This window comes from Salvelinus fontinalis, chromosome 2 (assembly GCF_029448725.1).
Source record: "Salvelinus fontinalis isolate EN_2023a chromosome 2, ASM2944872v1, whole genome shotgun sequence".
Lineage (NCBI taxonomy): Eukaryota > Metazoa > Chordata > Actinopteri > Salmoniformes > Salmonidae > Salvelinus > Salvelinus fontinalis.
The window spans coordinates 44,171,917-44,192,320 of record NC_074666.1 but is presented as its reverse complement, the minus strand read 5'-3'; the positions used below and the strand labels follow the sequence as shown (position 1 = coordinate 44,192,320).

The window sequence follows — 20,404 nt, the reverse complement described above, 5'->3', positions numbered from 1 at the left end:
CAAACTCAAAGCGGACTGTCTTGTGCCTTTTACTGAGGAGTGTATTTCATCTGGCCACTCTACCATAAAGGCCTGATTGGTGGAGTGCTGCAGAGATGGTTGTCCTTCTGGAAGGTTCTCCCATCTCCACAGAGAAACTCTGGAGCTCTGTCAGGTTCTTGGTTATCACCCTGACCAAGGCCATTCTCCCCCGATTGCTCAGGTTGGGCGGGTGGCCAGCTCTAGGAAGAGTATTGGTGGTACGAAACTTCTTCCATTTAAGAATGATGGAGGACACTATGTTTTTGGGGAACTTCAATGTTGCAGACATTTTTTGGCACCCTCCTCAGATCTGTGCCTCGACACAATCCTGTCTCGGAGCTCTACTGACAATTCCTTCGACTTCATGGCTTGGTTTTTGCTCTGACACGCACTGTCAACTGTGTGACCTTATAGACAGGTGTGTGCCTTTCCAAATCATGTCCAATCAATTTAATTTACGGCAGTTAGACTTCAATCAAGTTGTAGAAACATCAAGGTTGATCAATGGAAACAGTATGCACATGACCTCAATTTCGAGTCTCATAGCAAAGGGTCTGAATTTATGTAAATAAGCTATTTGTTAATTTTTTTATACATTTGCAAACATTTTGGGTATTGTGTGTAGATTGGGGAGTAATTTGTTTTATTTAATTGATTTTAGAATATGGCTGTAACGTAACAAAATGTGGAATATGTGAAGGGGTCTGAATACTTTCTGAATTCACTGTAAATAGACAATGATATGTTGCTGAAAATAAAGGCAGACAAATGGCCACTGTTTTGTTAGTCACAAAAGTCAATAACTTTCATTATGGTGTTATAAATGTGCACCTAAAGTGCCTTTCATACGTTTCTTTCTGAGAGAAAATGAGAATGTACGTTGTCACTTCATATACAAAATCAAATGTGTTTTTTCATGTCTAAATGGCAATTCAAATGTTGTCGTAGCGTTTATTCTGTGGAATTCCATATACAGCTAAAGTCGGAAGTTTACATACACCTTAGCCAAATACATTTAAACTCAGTTTTTCACTATTGCTGACATTTAATCCTCGTAAAGATTGCCTGTCTTAGGTCAGTTAGGATGAACACTTTATTTTAAGAATGTGAAATAATAGTAGAGAGAATGATTTATTTCAGCTTTTATTTCTTTCATCACATTCCCAGTGGGTCAGAAGTTTACATACACTCAATTAGTATTTGGTAGCATTGTCTTTAAATTGTTTAACTTGGATCAAACGTTTTGGCTAGCCTTCCACAAGCTTTCCACAATGAGTTGGGTGAATTTTGGCCCATTCCTCCTGACAGAGCTGGTGTAACTGAGTCAGGTTTGTAGGGCTCCTTGTTCGCACACGCTTTTTCAGTTCTGCCCACAAATTCTCTACAGGATTGAGGTCAGGGCTTTGTGATGGCCACTCCAATACCTTGACTTTGTTGTCCTTAAGCCATTTTGCCACAACTTTGGAAGTATGCTTGGGGTCATTGTCCATTTGGAAGACCCATGTGCGACCAAGCTTTAACTTCCTGACTGATGTCTTGAGATGGCACCGCAGAAGGGGCAGACGGAGCCGTCTTCTGGCAAAGCTCCATAGACGGGCACATCGCTCCCCAGTATACTACTCCCCAATGTCCAGTCTCTTGACAACAAGGTAGACAAAATTCGAGCAAGGGCTGCCTTCCAGAGAGATTTTAACATTCTCTGTTTCACGGAAACATGGCTCACTCGGGATACCTTATCAGAGTCGGTACAGCCACCCAGTTTCTAGCATCGCTCAAGCATTGCACAGACAGAAACAAGCATCTCTCTGGTAAGAAGAAGGGCGGGGGTGTATGCCTTATGATTAACGAGTAGTGGTGTGATCATAACAACTTACAGGAACTAAAGTAATTTTGTTCACCTGACGTAGAATTACTTACAATCAAATGCCGACCGCATTATCTACCAAGAGAATTCTCTTCGATTATAATCATAGCCATGTATACGTATCTCCCACCAAGTAGACACCTCGACGGCCCTGAAAGAACTTCATTGGACTCTATGTAAACTGTAAACCACATATCCTGAGGCTGCATTTATTGTAGCTGGGAATCTTAATTCTTGTCAATATGGGGGCGCTGTTTCCCCATTGGAAAAAATAGTGCCCAAATTAAACTGCCTCGTACTCAATTATTGCTTGTACAATATGCATATTATTAAGACTATTGGATAGAAAACACTCTCTAGTTTCTAAAACCGTTTGAATTATGTCTGTGAGTGAAACAGAACTGGACTTATAGCAATTTTCCTATGAGGATTTGAAAATGCTGAAATCTGCTCGCTGTTCCCAGAACAGTTTATTAATTTGCCTGTCCTCTATTGGTTGAGATGCACTGCATACGCCTTCCCCTGGGTGTCAGCGAATAGAGGGACTTAAAATGGAGTCTCTAGGCAGATCTGAAAGTTTATAAATTGCTTGGAAACGAGGTGTCCCCTCTTTTGACTCTTCACTCTGACGCAGGGAGGATCTTGGCATGTCGTCCTAGAAGCTCCTGTTTTAGCTCTTAGATATATCCGGCTCTGTTTTTATTCGATATAGGTGTTAAAGACATCATAATGTTGTTATTTTGAACCGAATTATATCAGTTTGTCAGTATATTGCGATTTTCCGGTATTTATTTTCGTGGCGTTGTAGGAAGTTGGGTATCTCTCTCTCTCATGCTATTGTTTACTGCTAACTGCAACGCTGAAGAGGACGTTCTCCAACCTAGCAATGATTCTTTTGGACAAAGGACACCTTTCCCAAGATTCTGATGAGAGTTCATCAAAAAGTAAGAACTATTTATGCTGATAATTCGTTGTTCTGTTGAAAAAAGTCAAATGCATAAGCCGCCATTACTTGCCGTGCAGCCTTGCATTATCGCACGCTGTATTTTGAAGTAACGTTAATTTTAAAAATGTAACCCAGCGATTGCATTAAGAACTAATTTGGCTTTCAATTGCTGTCCAACCTGTATTTTTTTAGACAAGTTTATGAATAGTTTTCGATTAGAATAGGTGCCTCTCCAAGATGGCGCCGGACAGATTTCTTGAGGTTTTGGACACTATTCTCATTGTATAAGCACAATTTGTGCCTCTACATATGCACATTTTCGAACAAACTCTATATGCATTGTGTAATATGATGTTATAGGACTGTCATCTGAAGAATTCTGAGAAGGTTAGTGAAAAAATTAATATATTTTGGTGGTTTATACGTTATCGCTATTTTTGCCTTGAATCAATGCTGGTGTGATGTTTGCTATTGTGGTAAGCTAATATAACGCCATATTGTGTTTTCGCTGTAAAACACTTAGAAAATCTGAAATATTGGCTGGATTCTGTGTCTTTCATCTGCTGTACGCTGTGTATTTTTAAGAAATGTTTTATGATGAGTAATTAGCTAATACACGATGGTTAGTGGCTATTTATATCTTTATTTGGTCGAATTTGTGATAGCTACTGATGGAGTAAAAAAATGGTGGAGTAAAGAAGTGGTGTCTTTTGCTAACGTGGTTAGCTAATAGATTTACATATTGTGTCTTCCCTGTAAAACATTTAAAAAATCAGAAATGATGGCTTGATTCACAAGATGTGTATCTTTCATTTGGTGTCTTGGACTTGTGATTTCATGAACATTTTATTATATGATATCCCTGTGGCTTTAGGCTAGGCTATGCTAGTCAGCTTTTTTGATGGGGGTGCTCCCGGATCCGGGTTTGTGAGGCGTTAGAGGTTAACAAGGCTAATCTGAAAACAAGGCGCACTAAATTTTAGCAGCACATCGAATGTGCGACCAGGGCTGGAAAAATTATGGATCATTGCTACTCTAACGCGATGCATACAAAGCCCTCCCTCGCCCTACTTTCGGCAAATCTGACCATGACTCCATTTTGTTGCTCCCAGCCTATAGACAGAAACTAAAACAGGAAACGCCCGTGCTCAGGTCTGTTCAACGCTGGTCCCACCCATCTGATTCCACGCTTCAAGATGGCTTCGATCACGTGTACTGGGATATGTTTCCGGATAGCCTCAGACAAAAACATTGATGTATATGCTGATTCGGTGAATGAGTTTATTAGCAAGTGCAATGGTGATGTTGTACTCACGGTAACTATTAATACCTCCCATAACCAGAAACCGTGGATTGATGGCAGCATTCTCGCAAAACTGAAAGCGAAAACCACTGCTTTTAATCATGGCAAGGCGACCGGAAATACAAAACAGAAATACCAAACAGTGTAGCTAATTCCCTCCGCAAGGCAATCAAACAAGCAAAGCGCCAGTATAGAGACAAAGTAGAGTCGCAATTCAACGGCTCAGACACGAGATGTATGTGGCAGGGTCTACAGTCAATCACGGATTACAAAAAGAAAACCAGCCCCATCGCGGACACCGACATCTTGCTCCCAGACAAAGAAAACATTTCTGCTCACTATGAGGACAATGCAGTGCCACTGACACAGCCCCCTACCAAAACCTGTGGGCTCTCCTTCACCGCAGCAAATGCGAGTAAAACATTTAAACGTGTTAACCCTCGCAAGGCCCCAAGCACAGACGACATCCCCAGCGTCCTCAGAGCATGTGCAGACCAGCTGGCTGGTGTGTTTACGTGCATAATCAATCCCTATCCCAGCCTGCTGTTCCCACATGCTTCAAGAGGGCCACCATTGTTCCTGTTCCCAAGAAAGCTAAGGTAACTGAGCTAAACAACTATTGCCCCATAGCACTCACATCCATCATCATGAAGTGCTTTGAGAGACTAGTCAAGGATCATATCACCTCCAACCTACCTGTCACACTAGACCCACGTCAATATGCTTACTAACCCAATAGGTCCACAGAGGGCGCAATCACACTGCTCTAACCCATCTGTACAAGAGGAATAAGAATGCTGTTCAACGATTACAGCTCAGCATTTAATTAAAACCATAGTATTCTACGAACTCGTCATTAAGCTCGAGACCCGGAGTCTTGACCCCGGGTCTCGACCCACCCTGTGCAACTGGGTCCTGGACTTTGACGAGCCGCCCCCAGGTGGTGAAGGTAGGAAACAACATCTCCACCCCACTGATACTCAACACTGGGGCCCCACAAGGGTGCATTCACAGCCCTCTCCTGTACTCCCTGTTCAACCATGATTGCGTGGCCATGCACGCCTCCAACTCAATCATCAAGTTTGCAGACGACACTACAGTGGTAGCCTTGATTAACAAAATATTTCGCAAAGATTGGAAGGCTGCCGCGGTCATCCCCCTCTTCAAAAGGGGGTGGCACTCTAGACACAAACTGCTACAGACCTATATCTATCCTACCCTGTCTTTCTAAGGTCTTCGAAAGGCAAGTTAACAAACAGACTACCGACCATTTCGAATCCCACCGTACCTTCTCCGCTATGCAATCTGGTTTCAGAGCTGGTCATGGGTGCACCTCAGCGACGCTCAAGGTCCTCAACGACATCATAACCGCCATCGATAAGAGACATTACTGCGCAGCCGTATTCATCGACTTGGTCAAGGCTTTCGACTCTGTCAATCACCACATTCTTATTGGCAGACTCGACAGCCTTCGTTTCTCAAATGATTGCCTCGCCTGGTTTACCAGCTACTTCTCTGATAGAATTCAGTGTGTCAAATTGGACTGCCTGTTGTCCAGACCTCTGGCAGTCTCTATGGGGGTGCCACAGTGTTCAATCCTCGGGCCGACTCTCTTCTCTGTATACATCAATGATGTTGCTCTTGCTACTGGTGATTCTCTGATACACCTCTACGCAGACGACACCATTCTGTATACTTCTGGCCCCTCTTTGGACACTGTGTTAAAACCTCTTGGAACTATAGGGGGTGCTGTTCCGCATTAGCATATTTGTGTCTCCAAATTAAACTGCCTCGTGCTAAATTCTTGATCGTACAATATGCATATTATTGTTATTATTGGATAGAAAACACCTTCTAGTTTCTATAGAAGTTGAAATTTTGTCTCTGAGTTGTACAGAACAATTTCTACAGCACTTTTCATGACAGGGTTCAGATTTCAATTTTTTTTACCTCTGATCTGGGGTCTGTTTTTAAGGCGACAGTGAATGCTATGAAGAAACCGACACTGCCTACGTCTTCCTCTGGGTGTCTGTACGTCATCACGCTTTCAATGGAATCGATGGGATATTCACAGCCAGTATAAAAGACCAAAATGTATAGAGACCGCCCTTTCTCGTCGTGCGCCTGAAGCGTGAAGGGCATCGGACCTGCCTCGTTCCAAATCGTTTTCTAACCAGCAATATTTCTCCGGTCATGTTTTTACTCGTTTTAGGTGTTAAAAACATCATAATGTAGTTAATTTGAACCGTTTTATAGCAATTTATATCCGTTTAGTGCGATTTTTTTGGAATTTATTTGTTGTGCACTCTGAAACTTTGGACACGTTTTGGGGTGTCGGTCGTTGGTGGTGGACATTTCGAAGGACAGAGGACATCTATCGACCAAAAGACGTTTATAACATAGAAAGGATACATTGCCCAAGAATCTGATGGAAGAACAGCTCAAAGTAAGCAATATTTAATATGATAAATCGTGTTTCTGTCGAAATATTTTAAACGCATATTTCGCCATTTTGTTTGGTATAGCTTCACTTGGCGAACCCTGTATTGAAAAGTAAGGATAATTTTAAAAATGTAAATCAGCGGTTGCATTAAGAACTAATTTGTCTTTCGATTCCTGTAAACCCTGTATTTTTTAGTCAAGTATATGATTAGCTATTAATTAAACTAGATCACTCTGAAAGATGGCGACCGACATTTTCAGGCTTGTTTTGCTACTATTTTCATTGTGTAACCACGGTTTTGTATGGCTAAATATGCACCTTTTCGAACAAACTGTATATGTATATTGTAAAATGATGTTACAGGAGTGTCATCGGAAGAATTCTGAGAAGGTTAGTGAAAAAATTAATATCTTTTGGCGATGTTGACTTTTATCGCTCACTTTGGCTAGAATCAATGCTGGGCTGCTATGTGCTATGTGCTACGCTAATATAACGATTTATTGTGTTTTCGCTGTAAGACACTTAGAAAATCTGAAATATTGTCTGTATTCACAGGATCTGTGTCTTTCGATTAGTGTATGCTGTGTATTTTTACGAAATGTTTGATGATTAGTAGTTAGGTAAACACGTTGCTCATTGTAATTATTCTAGTCCATTTGTGACGGTGGGTGCAATTGTAACCTATGGCAGCTACCTGAAATATGCACATTTTTCTAACAAAACCTATCCCATACCATAAATATGTTATCAGACTGTCATCTAATGAGTTTTTTTGTTGGTTAGGGGCTATAAATATCTTAGTTTAGCCGAATTGGTGATGGCTACTGGTGTTGGTGGACAAATAAAAGATGGTGGATTATGCTAATGTGTTTTTAGGTAATAGATGTACATCTTTACATATTGTGTCTTCCCTGTAAAACATTTTAAAAATCGGAAATGGTGGCTTTATTCACAAGATCTGTATCTTTCATCTGGTGTCTTGGACTTGTGATTTAATGATATTTAGATGCTACTATCTACTTGTGAAGCTATGCTAGCTATGCTAAACAGTGTGTGGGGGGTGGGGGGTGCTCCCGGATCCGGGTTTCTGAGGCAGTAGAAGTTAACTAACCTCCAGACGAGCTTCAATGCCATTCAACTCTCCTTCCGTGGCCTCCAACTGCTCTTAAACGTAAAACTAAATGCATGCTATTCAACCGATCACTGCCCGCCCGTCCAGCATCACTACTCTGGATGGCTCTGAATTAGAATACGTGGACAACTACAAATACCTAGGTGTCTGGTTAGACTGTAAACTCTCCTTCCAGAATCACATTAAGCATCTCCAATCCAAAATTAAAATCTAGAATCGGCTTCCTATATCGCAACAAAGCATCCTTCACTCATGCTGCCAAACATGCCCTCGTCAAACTGACCATCCTACCAATCCTCGACTTCGGTGATGTCATTTACAAAATAGCCTCCAAAATCCTACTCAATAAATTGGATGCAGTCTATCACAGTGCCATCCGTTTTGTCACCAAAGCAATATACCTTAACCACCATGGCGACCTGTACGCTCTCGTTGGTTGGCCCTCGCTTCATACTCGTCGCCAAACCCACTGGCTACAGGTTATCTACAAGTCTCTGCGAGGTAAAGCCCCGCCTTATCTCAGCTCACTGGTCACCATAGCAGCACCCACCCGTAGCACGCGCTCCAGCAAGTATATCTCACTGGTCACCCCCAAAGCCAATTCCTCCTTTGGTCGTCTTTCCTTACAGTTCTCTGCTGCCAATGACTGGAACAAACTGCAAAAATCTCTGAAGCTGGAAACACTTATCTCCCTGACTAGCTTTAGGCACCAGCTGTCAGAGCAGCTCACAGATTACTGCACCTGTACATAGCCTATCTATAATTTAGCCCAAACAACTACCTCTTCCCCTACTGTATTTATTTATTTTGCTCCTTTACACCCCATTATTTATATTTTTACTTTGCACATTCTTCCACTGCAAATCTACCATTCCAGTGTTTTACTTGCTATATTGTATTTACTTCGCCACAATGGCCTTTTATTGCCTTTACCTCCCTTATCTCACCTCATTTGCTCACATTGTATATAGACTTATATTTCTACTGTATGTTTGGTTTACTCCATGTGTAACTCTCTGTTGTTGTATGTCGAACTGCTTTGCTTTATCTTGGCCAGGTCGCAATTGTAAATGAGAACTTGTTCTCAACTTGCCTACCGGGTTAAATAAAGGTTAAATAAAAAATAAAATACCATCTACTGCATCTTGCTTACACCGTTCGGCCATCGCTCATCCATATATTTATATGTACATATTCTTATTAATTCCTTTACACTTGTGTGTATAAGGTAGTTGTTGTGAAATTGTTAGATCACTTGTTAGATATTACTGCACGGTCGGAACTGGAAGCACAAGCATTTAGCTACACTCACATTAATATCTGCTAACCATGTGTATGTGACCAATAACATTTGATATGTTGCTTCAATATATCCAAATCATTTTCTCTCCTCATGATGCCAGCTATTTTGTGAAGTGCACCAGTCCCTCCTGCAGCAAAGCACCCCCACAACATGATGCTGCCACCCCCTTACTTCATGGTTGGGATGGTGTTCTTCGGCTTGCAAGTCTCCCCCTTTTTCCTCCAAACATAACGATGGTCATTATGGCCAAACAGTTCTATTTTTGTTTCATCAGACCAGAGGACATTTTTCCAAAAAGTACGATCTTTGTCCCCATGTGCAGTTGCAAACTGTAGTCTGGCTTTTCTATGGTGGTTTTGGAGCAGTGGCTTCTTCCTTGCTGAGCGGCCTTTCAGGTTATGTCGATATACGACTCGTCTTACTGTTGATATAGATAGTACGCGTTTACTCCAGCATCTTCACAAGGTCCTTTGCTGTTGTTCTGGGATTGATTTGCACTTTTCCCACCAAAGTACATTCATCTCTAGGAGACAGAATACGTCTCCTTCTTGAGCGGTATGATGGCTGCGTGGTCCCATGGTGTTTATACTTGCAAACTATTGTTTGTACAGATGAACGTGGTACCTTCAGGAATTTGGAAATTGCTCCCAAGGATGAACCAGACTTGTGGAGGTCTATAATTTATTTTCTGAGGTCTTGGCTGATTTCTTTTGATTTTCCCATGATGTCAAGCAAAGCGGCACTGAGTTTGAAGGTAGACCTTGAGATACATCCACCTCCAATTGACTCAAATGATGTCAATTAGCCTATCAGAAGCTTCTTAAACCATGACATCCTTTTCTGGAATTTTCCAAGCTGTTTAATGGCACTGTCAACTTAGTGTATGTACACTTCTGACCCACTGGAATTGTGATACAGTGAATTATAAGTGAAATAATCTGTTTGTAAACAATTGTTGGAAAAATTACTTGTCATGCACAAAGTAGATGCCCTAACCGACTTGCCAAAACTATAGTTTGTTAACAAGAAATTTGTGGAGTGGTTGAAAAACGAGTTTTAATGACTCCAAACTAAGTGTAGGTAAACTTCTGACTTCAACTGTAACTGTGGACTATTTTACACTGTGCGATTGAGACAAGGATGAATATTATGAACATGTATCTTACTGTGTCAAACACATTTCTGAGTAAACGCACACCTGGGAATTCCACACCTTGTCTTTTGAAAGTCTTAATTAGATGTTTCTGTACATTTGAGACGATGTTATTTCAAGGCTCATTATCTTACAACTAACAGAGAGCAAAATATTGTGCTCCAATTTCACAGAGCTGTCAACAATAATGAATTGCGTTGAGTATGCAAAATTGATGAGAACGCTTTGCAAATCCACCTGCAAGTTGCATTATTTTACGGAAATTAACAAGAGAAACCCAAGATTTAATAGGATCATATTAATCTGCCCTCTCATACATGTAATGAAAAGCGTCCTGCAAGGACCATATAGACAGCTGGAGTACAAAACAATATAATACATCATAGTTATATGATGTATTAGGGACAGATCACAATTTATTGGGGATGAGCGGTGGTCCAAAAAGAAGGGAGGGTTGCTTTGAGGAGGGTTGTGTGTTTTTTTATTGGGCACAAGGGAGGGTAGTGTTTTTTTCCTTCTGGTTAACATTTGCTCTTTTGCAGGTTTTACTATATAATTTCTTCTATCCCAGCCACATTTCCTCATCTTCTTGCATGCGCCTCCCCTATATCAAGGTGTTTTGGTACTTCCCTCATGTACTACGCTTTTCAGTGAGCTAACATTTATAGGCCAGTATAGTCTACCAGTCTGACTGTCTGTCTGTCCTGCCCTCTATCTACCATTCATAGTGACAATAGTGGTAAGTAGATCGTTTGCCCCGATCTGCAATAGTCTAACTAGTAATCATAACGCACATAAAAGCATTCAAAGCTGCATCAAATTTCTTAACTAGGAAGATGTTGGCCTTCTCCATTGGCACCATCTTTTCATCTTTACATGACAAGAGAACAGGGCTGTGACAGTCATGGAATTTTAGATGACGGTGATTGGTAAGCCAAATGACTACAGTCTCTGTAATAATTGTTCAAATAATAGTCAAAAGTGTGAACACACCTACTCATTCCAGGGATTTTCTTAATGTTTACTATTTTCTACACTGTAGAATAGTGAGGACATCAAAACTATGAAATAACACATGGAATAATGTAGTAACCAAATCATAATATATTTGAGATTTGAGATTCATCAAAGCAGCCACCCTTTGCCTTGATGACAGCTTTGCACACTCTTGCATTCTCTCAGCCAGCTTCATGAGGTATTCACCTGGAATGCATTTCAATTAACAGGTGTGCCTTGTTAAAAGTTAATTCCTTAATGTGTTTGAGCTGTGTTGTGACAAGGTAGCGGTGGTATACAGAAGATAGCCCTATTTGGTAAAACACCAAGTCCATATTATGGCAAATAAGCACATCTCAATCTCAAATAAACACATCTCAACATCAAATGTTCAGAGGAGACTGCAGGAATCAGCCCGTCATGGTCAAATTCATGGTCAAATTGCTGCAAAGAAACCACTACTAAAGGACACAAATAATAAGAAGACACTTGCTTGGGCCAAGAAACACAAGCAATGGACATTAGACCGGTGGAAATCTGTTCTTTGGACTTATGAGTCCAAATTTCAGATTTTTGGTTCCAACAGCTGTGTCTTTGTGAGGCGCAGAGTAGGTCAACGGATGATCTCCGCATGTGTGGTTCCCACCATGAAAGAGGAGGTGTGATGGTGTGGGAATGCTTTGCTGGTGACACTGACAGTGATTTATTTAGAATTCAAGGCACACTTAACCAGCATGGCTACCACAGCATTCTGCAGCGATACTCCATCCCATCTTTTTTTCAACAGGACAATGACCCAACACACCTCCAGGCTGTGTAAGGGCTATTTAAACAAGATGGAGAGTGATGGAGTGCTGCATCAAATGATCTGGCCTCCACAAATCCCCTGACCTCAACCCAATTGAGATGGTTTGGGATGAGTTGTACCGCAGAATAAAGGAAAAGCAGTTAACAAGTGCTCAGCATATGTGGGAACTCCTTTAAGACTATTGGAAAGCATTCCAGGTGAATCTGGTTGAATGAGTAGGTGTCCAAACTTTTGACAGGTACTGTATATATAAAAAAGACGCACATTTTCTCCTCTCCTTCACTCCTGACTAGAGGTCGACCAATTAATCGGGATGGCCGATTAATTAAGGCCGATTTCAAGTTTTCAAAACAATCCGTAATCGTCATTTTTGGACACCGATCATGGCCAATTACACTGCTCAAAAAAATAAAGGGAACACTTAAACAACACAATGTAACTCCAAGTCAATCACACTTCTGTGAAATCAAACTGTCCACTTAGGAAGCAACACTGATTGACAATAAATTTCACATGCTGTTGTGCAAATGGAATAGACAAAAGGTGGAAATTATAGGCAATTAGCAAGACACCCCCAAAAAAGGAGTGATTCTGCAGGTGGTGATCACAGACCACTTCTCAGTTCCTATGCTTCCTGGCTGATGTTTTGGTCACTTTTGAATGCTGGCGGTGCTCTCACTCTAGTTGTAGCATGAGACGGAGTCTACAACCCACACAAGTGGCTCAGGTAGTGCAGTTCATCCAGGATGGCACATCAATGCGAGCTGTGGCAAAAAGGTTTGCTGTGTCTGTCAGCGTTGTGTCCAGAGCATGGAGGCGCTACCAGGAGACAGGCCAGTACATCAGGAGACGTGGAGGAGGCCGTAGGAGGGCAACAACCCAGCAGCAGGACCGCTACCTCCGCCTTTGTGCAAGGAGGTGCACTGCCAGCGCCCTGCAAAATGACCTCCAGCAGGCCTGTTATGCGAGTGCAGCAAGGAGCCATGGTAAGGTGCTAGCTAGCATTAAACTTATCTTATAAAAAACATTCAATCTTAACATAATCACTAGTTAACTACACATGGTTAATGATATTACTAGTTTATCTAGCTTGTCCTGCGTTGCATATAATCGATGCGGTACCTGTTCATTTATCATTGAATCACAGCCTACTTCGCCAAACTGGTGATTTAACAAGCGCATTCGCAAAATAAGCACTGTCGTTGCACCAATGTGTACCTAACCATAAACACCAATGCCTTTCTTAAAATCAATACACAAGTATATATTTTTAAACCTGCATATTTAGTTCATATTTCCTGCTAACATTAATTTATTTTAACTAGGGACATTTTGACACTTCTCTTGCGTTCTGTGCAAGCTGCGTCAGGGTATATGCAGCAGTTTGGGCTGCCTGGCTCGTTGCTAACTGTGTTAAGACCATTTCTTCCTAACCCAGACCGTAATTAAATTTGCCAGAAGTGTACATAATTCTGACATAACATTGAAGGTTGTGCAATGTAACAGCAATATTTAGACTTAGGGATGCCACCTGTTAGATAAAATAAGGAACGGTTCCGTATTTCACCGAAAGAATAAACATTTTATTGTCGAAACTATAATTTCCGGATTTGACCATATTAATGACCTAAGGCTCGTATTTCTGTGTGTTATTATATTATAATTAAGTCTATGATTTGATAGAGCAGTCTGACTGAGCGGTGGTAGGCAGCAGCAGGTTCGTAAGCATTCATTCAAACAGCACTTTCCTGTGTCTGCCAGCAGCTCTTCGCAATGCTTCAAGCATTGCGCTGTTTATGGCTTCAAGCCTATCAACTCCCGAGATTAGGCTGGCAATACTAAAGTACTTATTAGAACATCCAATAGTCAAAGGTATATGAAATACAAATGGTATAGAGAGAAATAGTCCTATAATAACTACAACCTAAAGCTTCTTACCTGGGAATATTGGAAGGCTACCTAAAAGGTTTGACCCAATTTAAAGGCAATTCTACCAAATACTAAATGAGTGTATGTAAACTTCTGACTCACTGGGAATGTGATGAAAGAAATAAAAGCTGAAATAAATCACTCTACTATTATTTTTACATTTCACATTTTTTAAATAAAGTGGTGATCCTAATTGACCTAAGACAGGGAATTCTTACTAAGATTAAATGTCAGGAATTGTGAAAATCTGAGTTTAAATGTATTTTGGCTAAGGTGTATGTAAACTTCCGACTTCAACTGTATCTATATAATACATGAGGGACTATGGGTGATTGGACACCATTTTCTACATTGAAGACTAATAGTGAAGACATCAACAATATGAAATACACATATGGAATTACGTATGGAATCATCATCGTGGACCACAGGAAAAGGCGGGCCGAACAGGCCCCCATTAATATCAACGGAACGGGGTGGTAGTGGAGCGGGTCTTGAGTTTCAAGTTCCATGGTGTCCATATCACCAACAAATTATCATGGTCCCAACATACCAAGACAGTCGTGAAGAGGGCACGACAACACATTTTCCCCCTCAGAAAACTGAAAAGATTTGGCATGGGTCCTCAGATCCTCAAAAGGTTCTACAGCTGCACCATCGAGAGCCTCCTGACCGGTTGCATCACGGCCTGATATGACAACTGCTCGGCATCTGACCATAAGTCACTACAGAGGGTAGTGCGAACGGCCCAGTACATCACTGGGGCCAAGCTTCCTGCCATCCAGGGCCTATACAATAGGTGGTGTCAGAGGAAAGCCCAAAAAATTGTCAGAGACTCCAGCCACTCAATTCATAGACGGTTTTCTCTGCTACCGCACGGAAAGCAGTACCGGAGCGCCAAGTCTAGGACCAAAAGGCTCCTCAACTGCTTCTACCGCCAAGCCATAAGACTGCTGAACAAATAATGAAATCTCCATAAACAAAAAAAGTGTTAAACAAATCAACATATGATGACTTGATGACAGCTTTGCAAACTCTTGGCATTCTCTTAACCAGCTTCAACTGGAATGCTTTTCCAACAGTCTTCAAGGAGTTCCCACATATGCTGAGCACTTGTTGGCTGATTTTCCTTCACTCTTCGGTCCAACTCATCCCAAACCATCTCAATTGGGTTGAGGTCGGGCCATTGTGGAGGCCAGGTCTTCTGATGCAGCACTACATCACTCTGCTTCTTGGACAAATAGTCCTTAAAAAGCCAGGAGGTGTGTTGGGTCATTGTCCTGTTGAAAAACAAATGATAGTCCTACTAAGCGCAATCCAGCAAAGCACCCCCATACCATCACATCTCCTCCACCATGCTTCACGGTGGGAACCACACTTGCGGCGATCATCCGTTCACCTACTCTGCGTCTCACAAAGACATGACAGTTGGAACTAAAAATCTCAAATTTGGTTTCATCAGACCAAAGGACAGATTTCCACCGATCTAATGAACATTGCTCATGTTTATTGGCCCAAGCAAGTCTCTTCTTCTTATTGGTGTCCTTTAGTAGTGGTTTCTTTGCAGCAATTCGACAATGAAGGCCTGATTCACGCAGTCTCCTCTGAACAGTTGATGTTGAGATGTGTCTGTTACTTGAACTCTATGAAGCATTTATTCAGACTGCAATTTCTGAGGCTGGTAACTCTAATGAACTTATCCTCTGGGTCTTCCTTTCCTGTGGCGGTCCTCATGAGAGCCAGTTTCATCATAGTGCTTGATGGTTTTTGCGACTGCACTTGAAGAGACTTTCAAATTGAAATTTTCCAGACTGACTGACCTTCATGTCTTAAAGTAATGATGGACTGTCGTTTCTCTTTGCTAATTTGAGCTGTTCTTGACATAATATGGACTTTTACCAAATAAAGCTATCTTCTGTATACCACCCCTTCCTTGTCACAACACAACTGATTGGCTCAAACGCATTAAGGAAATAAATTCCACAAATTAACTTTTAACAAGGCACACCTGTTAATTGGAGTGCATTCCAGGTGACTACCACATGAAGCTGGTTGAGAGAATGCCAAGAGATTGCAAAGCTGTCATCAAGAAGAAGGGTGGCTAATTTGAAGAATCTCAAATATAAAATTTGTTTAACTCTTTTTTTGGTTACTGCATGATTCCGTATGTGTTATTTCATAGATTTGATGTCTTCAGTATTGTTCTAAAATGTAGAACATAGCAGAAATATCGAAAAACCCTTGAATTAATAGATCTGTCCAAACTTTGACTGGTACTGTATGTAAAATGTGTTTGTAGTTCGAAGGTTAACATCCCAAAATCAATAAGCATCGTTGCAGTGGCATATAAATAATCCAACAAATTGCCTAGAGTACTATCGAAATGGACCCTTCAATAACACAACACCAGATGCCCACATGGAGTTCTGCTTGACATCTCATTTGAGTGACAGCACCTCCTACACAGCAGTGTTCTCCTGATGTCATCGCCCAGGGGGGTGCAGTGCCCCCTATAGGTCCTGTGATGCCACCGTGGAACAGATGGAGTGTTAGTAATGCAGGATTGCTAGTGACTCTCACTCTCGGGGGGTAGGGGCCACCAGAAAACATCTGCATTACTACCTGTCCTGGCTATGCTGCGTCTTCATCCTGTGCAAGCTTTCTCATTAAGCGTAATTCAGAGTCCACAGATGCAGAGAAGTGATAGTCCGGCATCCCACTGTGACATAGCTAAGCGGCTCTGAGACCACCATCCATGGGGGACGCACAGTCCATACGCGCCCCTCCCCAAATTCCCAACAAACGCGGCTCCACATACTCGTCTCCTATTAATGTTTATGTGTTGATGTCTGGGGAAATTGCTTGAGAATTCCAAAAGTAGGCTATGAAAACCAACGTCCAATATTGTAGAACACTGCTGTTGGTACACGTACACATTTTGGACTCTGATAGATGCTTTCGTCTCTTACATCACCTCGGAGTTAGTTGGCTCACTTTTGAGTGCTAGATTGACTCCTAATGACAAACAATGCTAATGAACTTGGAGTGAGCAGTGAGGTCACCCCCAATACAGTATTGGTGCCATTGTTGTATGAATAAATATTGATACACCCCTGCAATGTAACCGTTTCAGCTTGTGCATTGACTTTCGGGAGTTTGTGTGCACAGGCGTAGGATCTTAAATTTGTCCAGTGTCTGTGCAGGTTTTCAGTAAATGTATGTAAATCATGAAGCTCATCTGCATTTCTTGCGGTGCAGGAAAATTCTCAGCAACAAAAGAGTGATTAAATTAAGATCATACATTTGTATGTTTGTGATTGCATGAAGAAGTAGGTACAATGTGGCATATGAGGCTAGTTTTGATAATATAATGTACTACATTGGGCTAATCCTGAAAAATATTACCAGCAAAACTTTCAGAAATTAGGAATTTTACTTAAATATTATATCAATACCAGAAGTAAATCCCCCCCATTTGTAAAACTAGACATGCTTCCCCTGAACATCAATGAAACACACTCTCTCTCCGTTGATTAACATGTCAAAGTCCCTCACAGACGCTGCATTTCCAGCTGCGACAGAAACCAATTATCCAGACCTTGAAGTCATGGATTGAAAAGTGTTGCCGTTACCCTGGAGAATATAGGCATCTCCTTTGACATCGTCCCAGAGTTATCAATATTAATTTCATTGGCTAGGATCAAAACGGGATTTGACAGTTAAGTATTTGAGGCGGCAGTTCATATGACAGACGTATAATTCACCCGACAACCTAGATCCAACCGAAGCATCATCACAACAAACTCAAAAGACAGTACAGTATATCTCGTTTAGCATTCCTAATACATGCAACATATCATCTGCATATCACTGGTATTCTGCATTATATGCTGTTGCCAATGCAAGCTTTTCTTCGCATCAATTTCTGTCAACATCAAAACCCAATAGAAGCACGTTTTGGCAACCCTGTGGGAGCTTGGGAAACAACTTAGCAAGGATCACATTGAACTAAGACCAAAGCGTCTTAGTAAAATCAACAATGCCTGGACCGACTTTCCTCCACTATGTTTCACCTGAATCTTTTCCAACAGCTTTGACAGTGACAGACCACTTCTCAGGAGAGAGAAAGAGGGGGAGAGAGAAAGGCAGTGTGTGATTGTCAAACGTAGCTCACCCAGTAAAACTCTGTTGCTACAGTGCATCACTTCGCAACAACAATACAACAGCCAACGAGCGGGAGATGGAGCAAAAGAGATGGAGAAGTCTTACCTGGGAACACGAGCAGAGCAAACACCCACGACAGGATGAGGAAACACATGGAATTATACATTCTTCCAATTGAATCAGTTGACACCGATGGACACTTATGTTTCTTCACTCTCTTCTGTATTCTTGTTTTTTCTTTCAGCAGGAATGCAGTCAACAGTGCTGTTTTGATTTCTTTCACAATTCTCAAATCTTTCAGCTTTTCCTTCGACTGGTGTTCTCTATGCTGAAGGTTATTTAAATCCAGAGCAGGTTGTGGCAGCATGCAGCAGCCGACTCCTCATTCAGTATTCACACACATACGCAGGGACCAATGCTCTGAAAGCCAAGGGAGAGGGGTGGTCCACCTCTGCTCCACTCTCATTGGTCAAGGCTTTTGGCTGTCAGTCAGACCCAGCCATTGCTCTGCTCTTGTACTATTGGTACATGAGAAGTTGTGTAATTCAGAAGTGTCAGATAGAAATTTAAGCCTGAACCCAGATTGACCTTTCTGGCTCTGATATGTCAATCTGCAGTTGCACCCCTCTAAAAAAAAAGTGACTTACAAATGTCTCAGGATTTTGAACTCACCACTTTAGGTACCTTTTTAATGAGTTATACAATAAGAATTCATTAGCAAACAGTTCTGAGATCTGGGATGGGAAAACTGTGATGATCGATATATCAGAACATTGCTTTGTGCAGACAGAACCGTATAGTCCCAAGGTCACGCAATGGCAGACCCCGCGAGATGCGGCAGTCTGAGTATTGCGCACATGGTGCACTGCCTAAGCACACTGTGAACAACATTGGGTGCAGTGAAATCCAGGCGACAAAACCTCACAAAAGTGTTTGGTGATGCCCAACTCACCGCAGCACAAATATCTCCTACAGTCAACCATTTAAACAACACCCAAGACTCTACCAGACCCCTGGTGGAGTGGGCGTGTACACCGCTATGTAACCCTTGGCCTTTGTTGCTATATGCCAGGGAGCTAGCCTCCACAATCCAGTGGGAGAGACGCTGCTTAGAGAGTGCTCTGCTGCGTGCTGGATTAGAAAAACAGACAAAAAACTGGTCACATATCCGGATACCGTGTGTCTGTTCAATGTAAATAAGTAAAGCTTGTGCCGAACAGAGGACATATGTGACCAGATTCAGGAAACTAGGCGTATGTCGCAAGTCACGACTTCACAGGAGAGCTGTTTGAACCGAAACATATTTTTTTTATCAAAATGCGTTTTTTGGCAGAAATGCCTTCTCGAACATATGAACTTTCATGTGCCATCATGTCAAACTTGCATGCCACCTGTAAATATGAATACAATTGTTAAATTACGAGCCTAGTTGGTTTAGCCACAAAAAAGAGCAACCTGCCATGATTGGTTGAGATAATGAGTGGGCTGGACATGCCGAGAGATGAGTTTGGATTGGTCTACCATATAGCACGTGTCTGTCTATTGGAGCTGGTCAGTATGTTTAGGTAATCGTGTCGAACGCGGCTTTAAAAAAAAAGTATTGCATAGGAAAACGGCATAAACCTAATGTCAAGTTAAAGTGTGCTGTAAACTAGCTAACATTATGTGTATGCTCTCCACTTTCTGTAGGACTGAGTTTTAAAATCATTGGAATTTGAGTATGAAATCTAAGGAGGTGGAGAAAACACCAGTCTGGATTACATCGTCAAACGAAGGGAACCATGCATGGCATCAGACAGGAGACGCATCCAACCATGGTGTATACTGGTAAAAATTTCAGATATTCCACGATTCTAATTTTGACAGAAAGTGGTTTAATTTCAATTGTACTGTTAGCAAGCTAACGTTATGTGTATGATCTTATTCTTCGTATCTCAGACACATTTGCTTGACTAGTTATAGCCATAGAACCTGGTTGGTTAACTACCTGCAGATTCATGCAGGGTTTCAACGTCTTGAGTCGTGATTATGGTCCATTGTTTAGCTAGCTAGCTACATGTCTTAACAAAAGACTCCGCTCTAATTTTGACAAAGTATTTTCATTTCAAGTTAAAGTGTACTGTTAGCTAGCTAGCTAACGTTAGCTGGCTGGCTCGCTAACTAATGTTATGTCATGCGTTGGGATTCATTGTTTAGCTAGCTAGCTAGCTATCTAGCTACATTTCTTAACAAAAGATTCTCGTCTTAGTGTGCCAAAGCGCAGAATATCTGATGCATTTCTGAATATGTCCGGTGTCAGTAAACGTCGGCAACAGAGCGTAATTCAATTGTTGCCAGCAGCA

General features: G+C 41.6%; 1 protein-coding gene across 1 annotated transcript in view; it reads right to left on the bottom strand.

Annotated features, from left to right (window-relative positions):
- Nucleotides 1-18,465, bottom strand: part of LOC129819479 (opioid-binding protein/cell adhesion molecule homolog) — a 402,819-nt gene extending 384,354 nt beyond the window's left edge. The window contains exon 1 of the mRNA XM_055875784.1: nt 18,168-18,465. Within this exon, the coding sequence (XP_055731759.1) occupies nt 18,168-18,429 (262 nt within the window). The 5' untranslated portion in view covers nt 18,430-18,465. The remainder of the gene's footprint in view (nt 1-18,167) is intronic.
- Between the last annotated feature and the right edge of the window lie 1,939 nt (nt 18,466-20,404).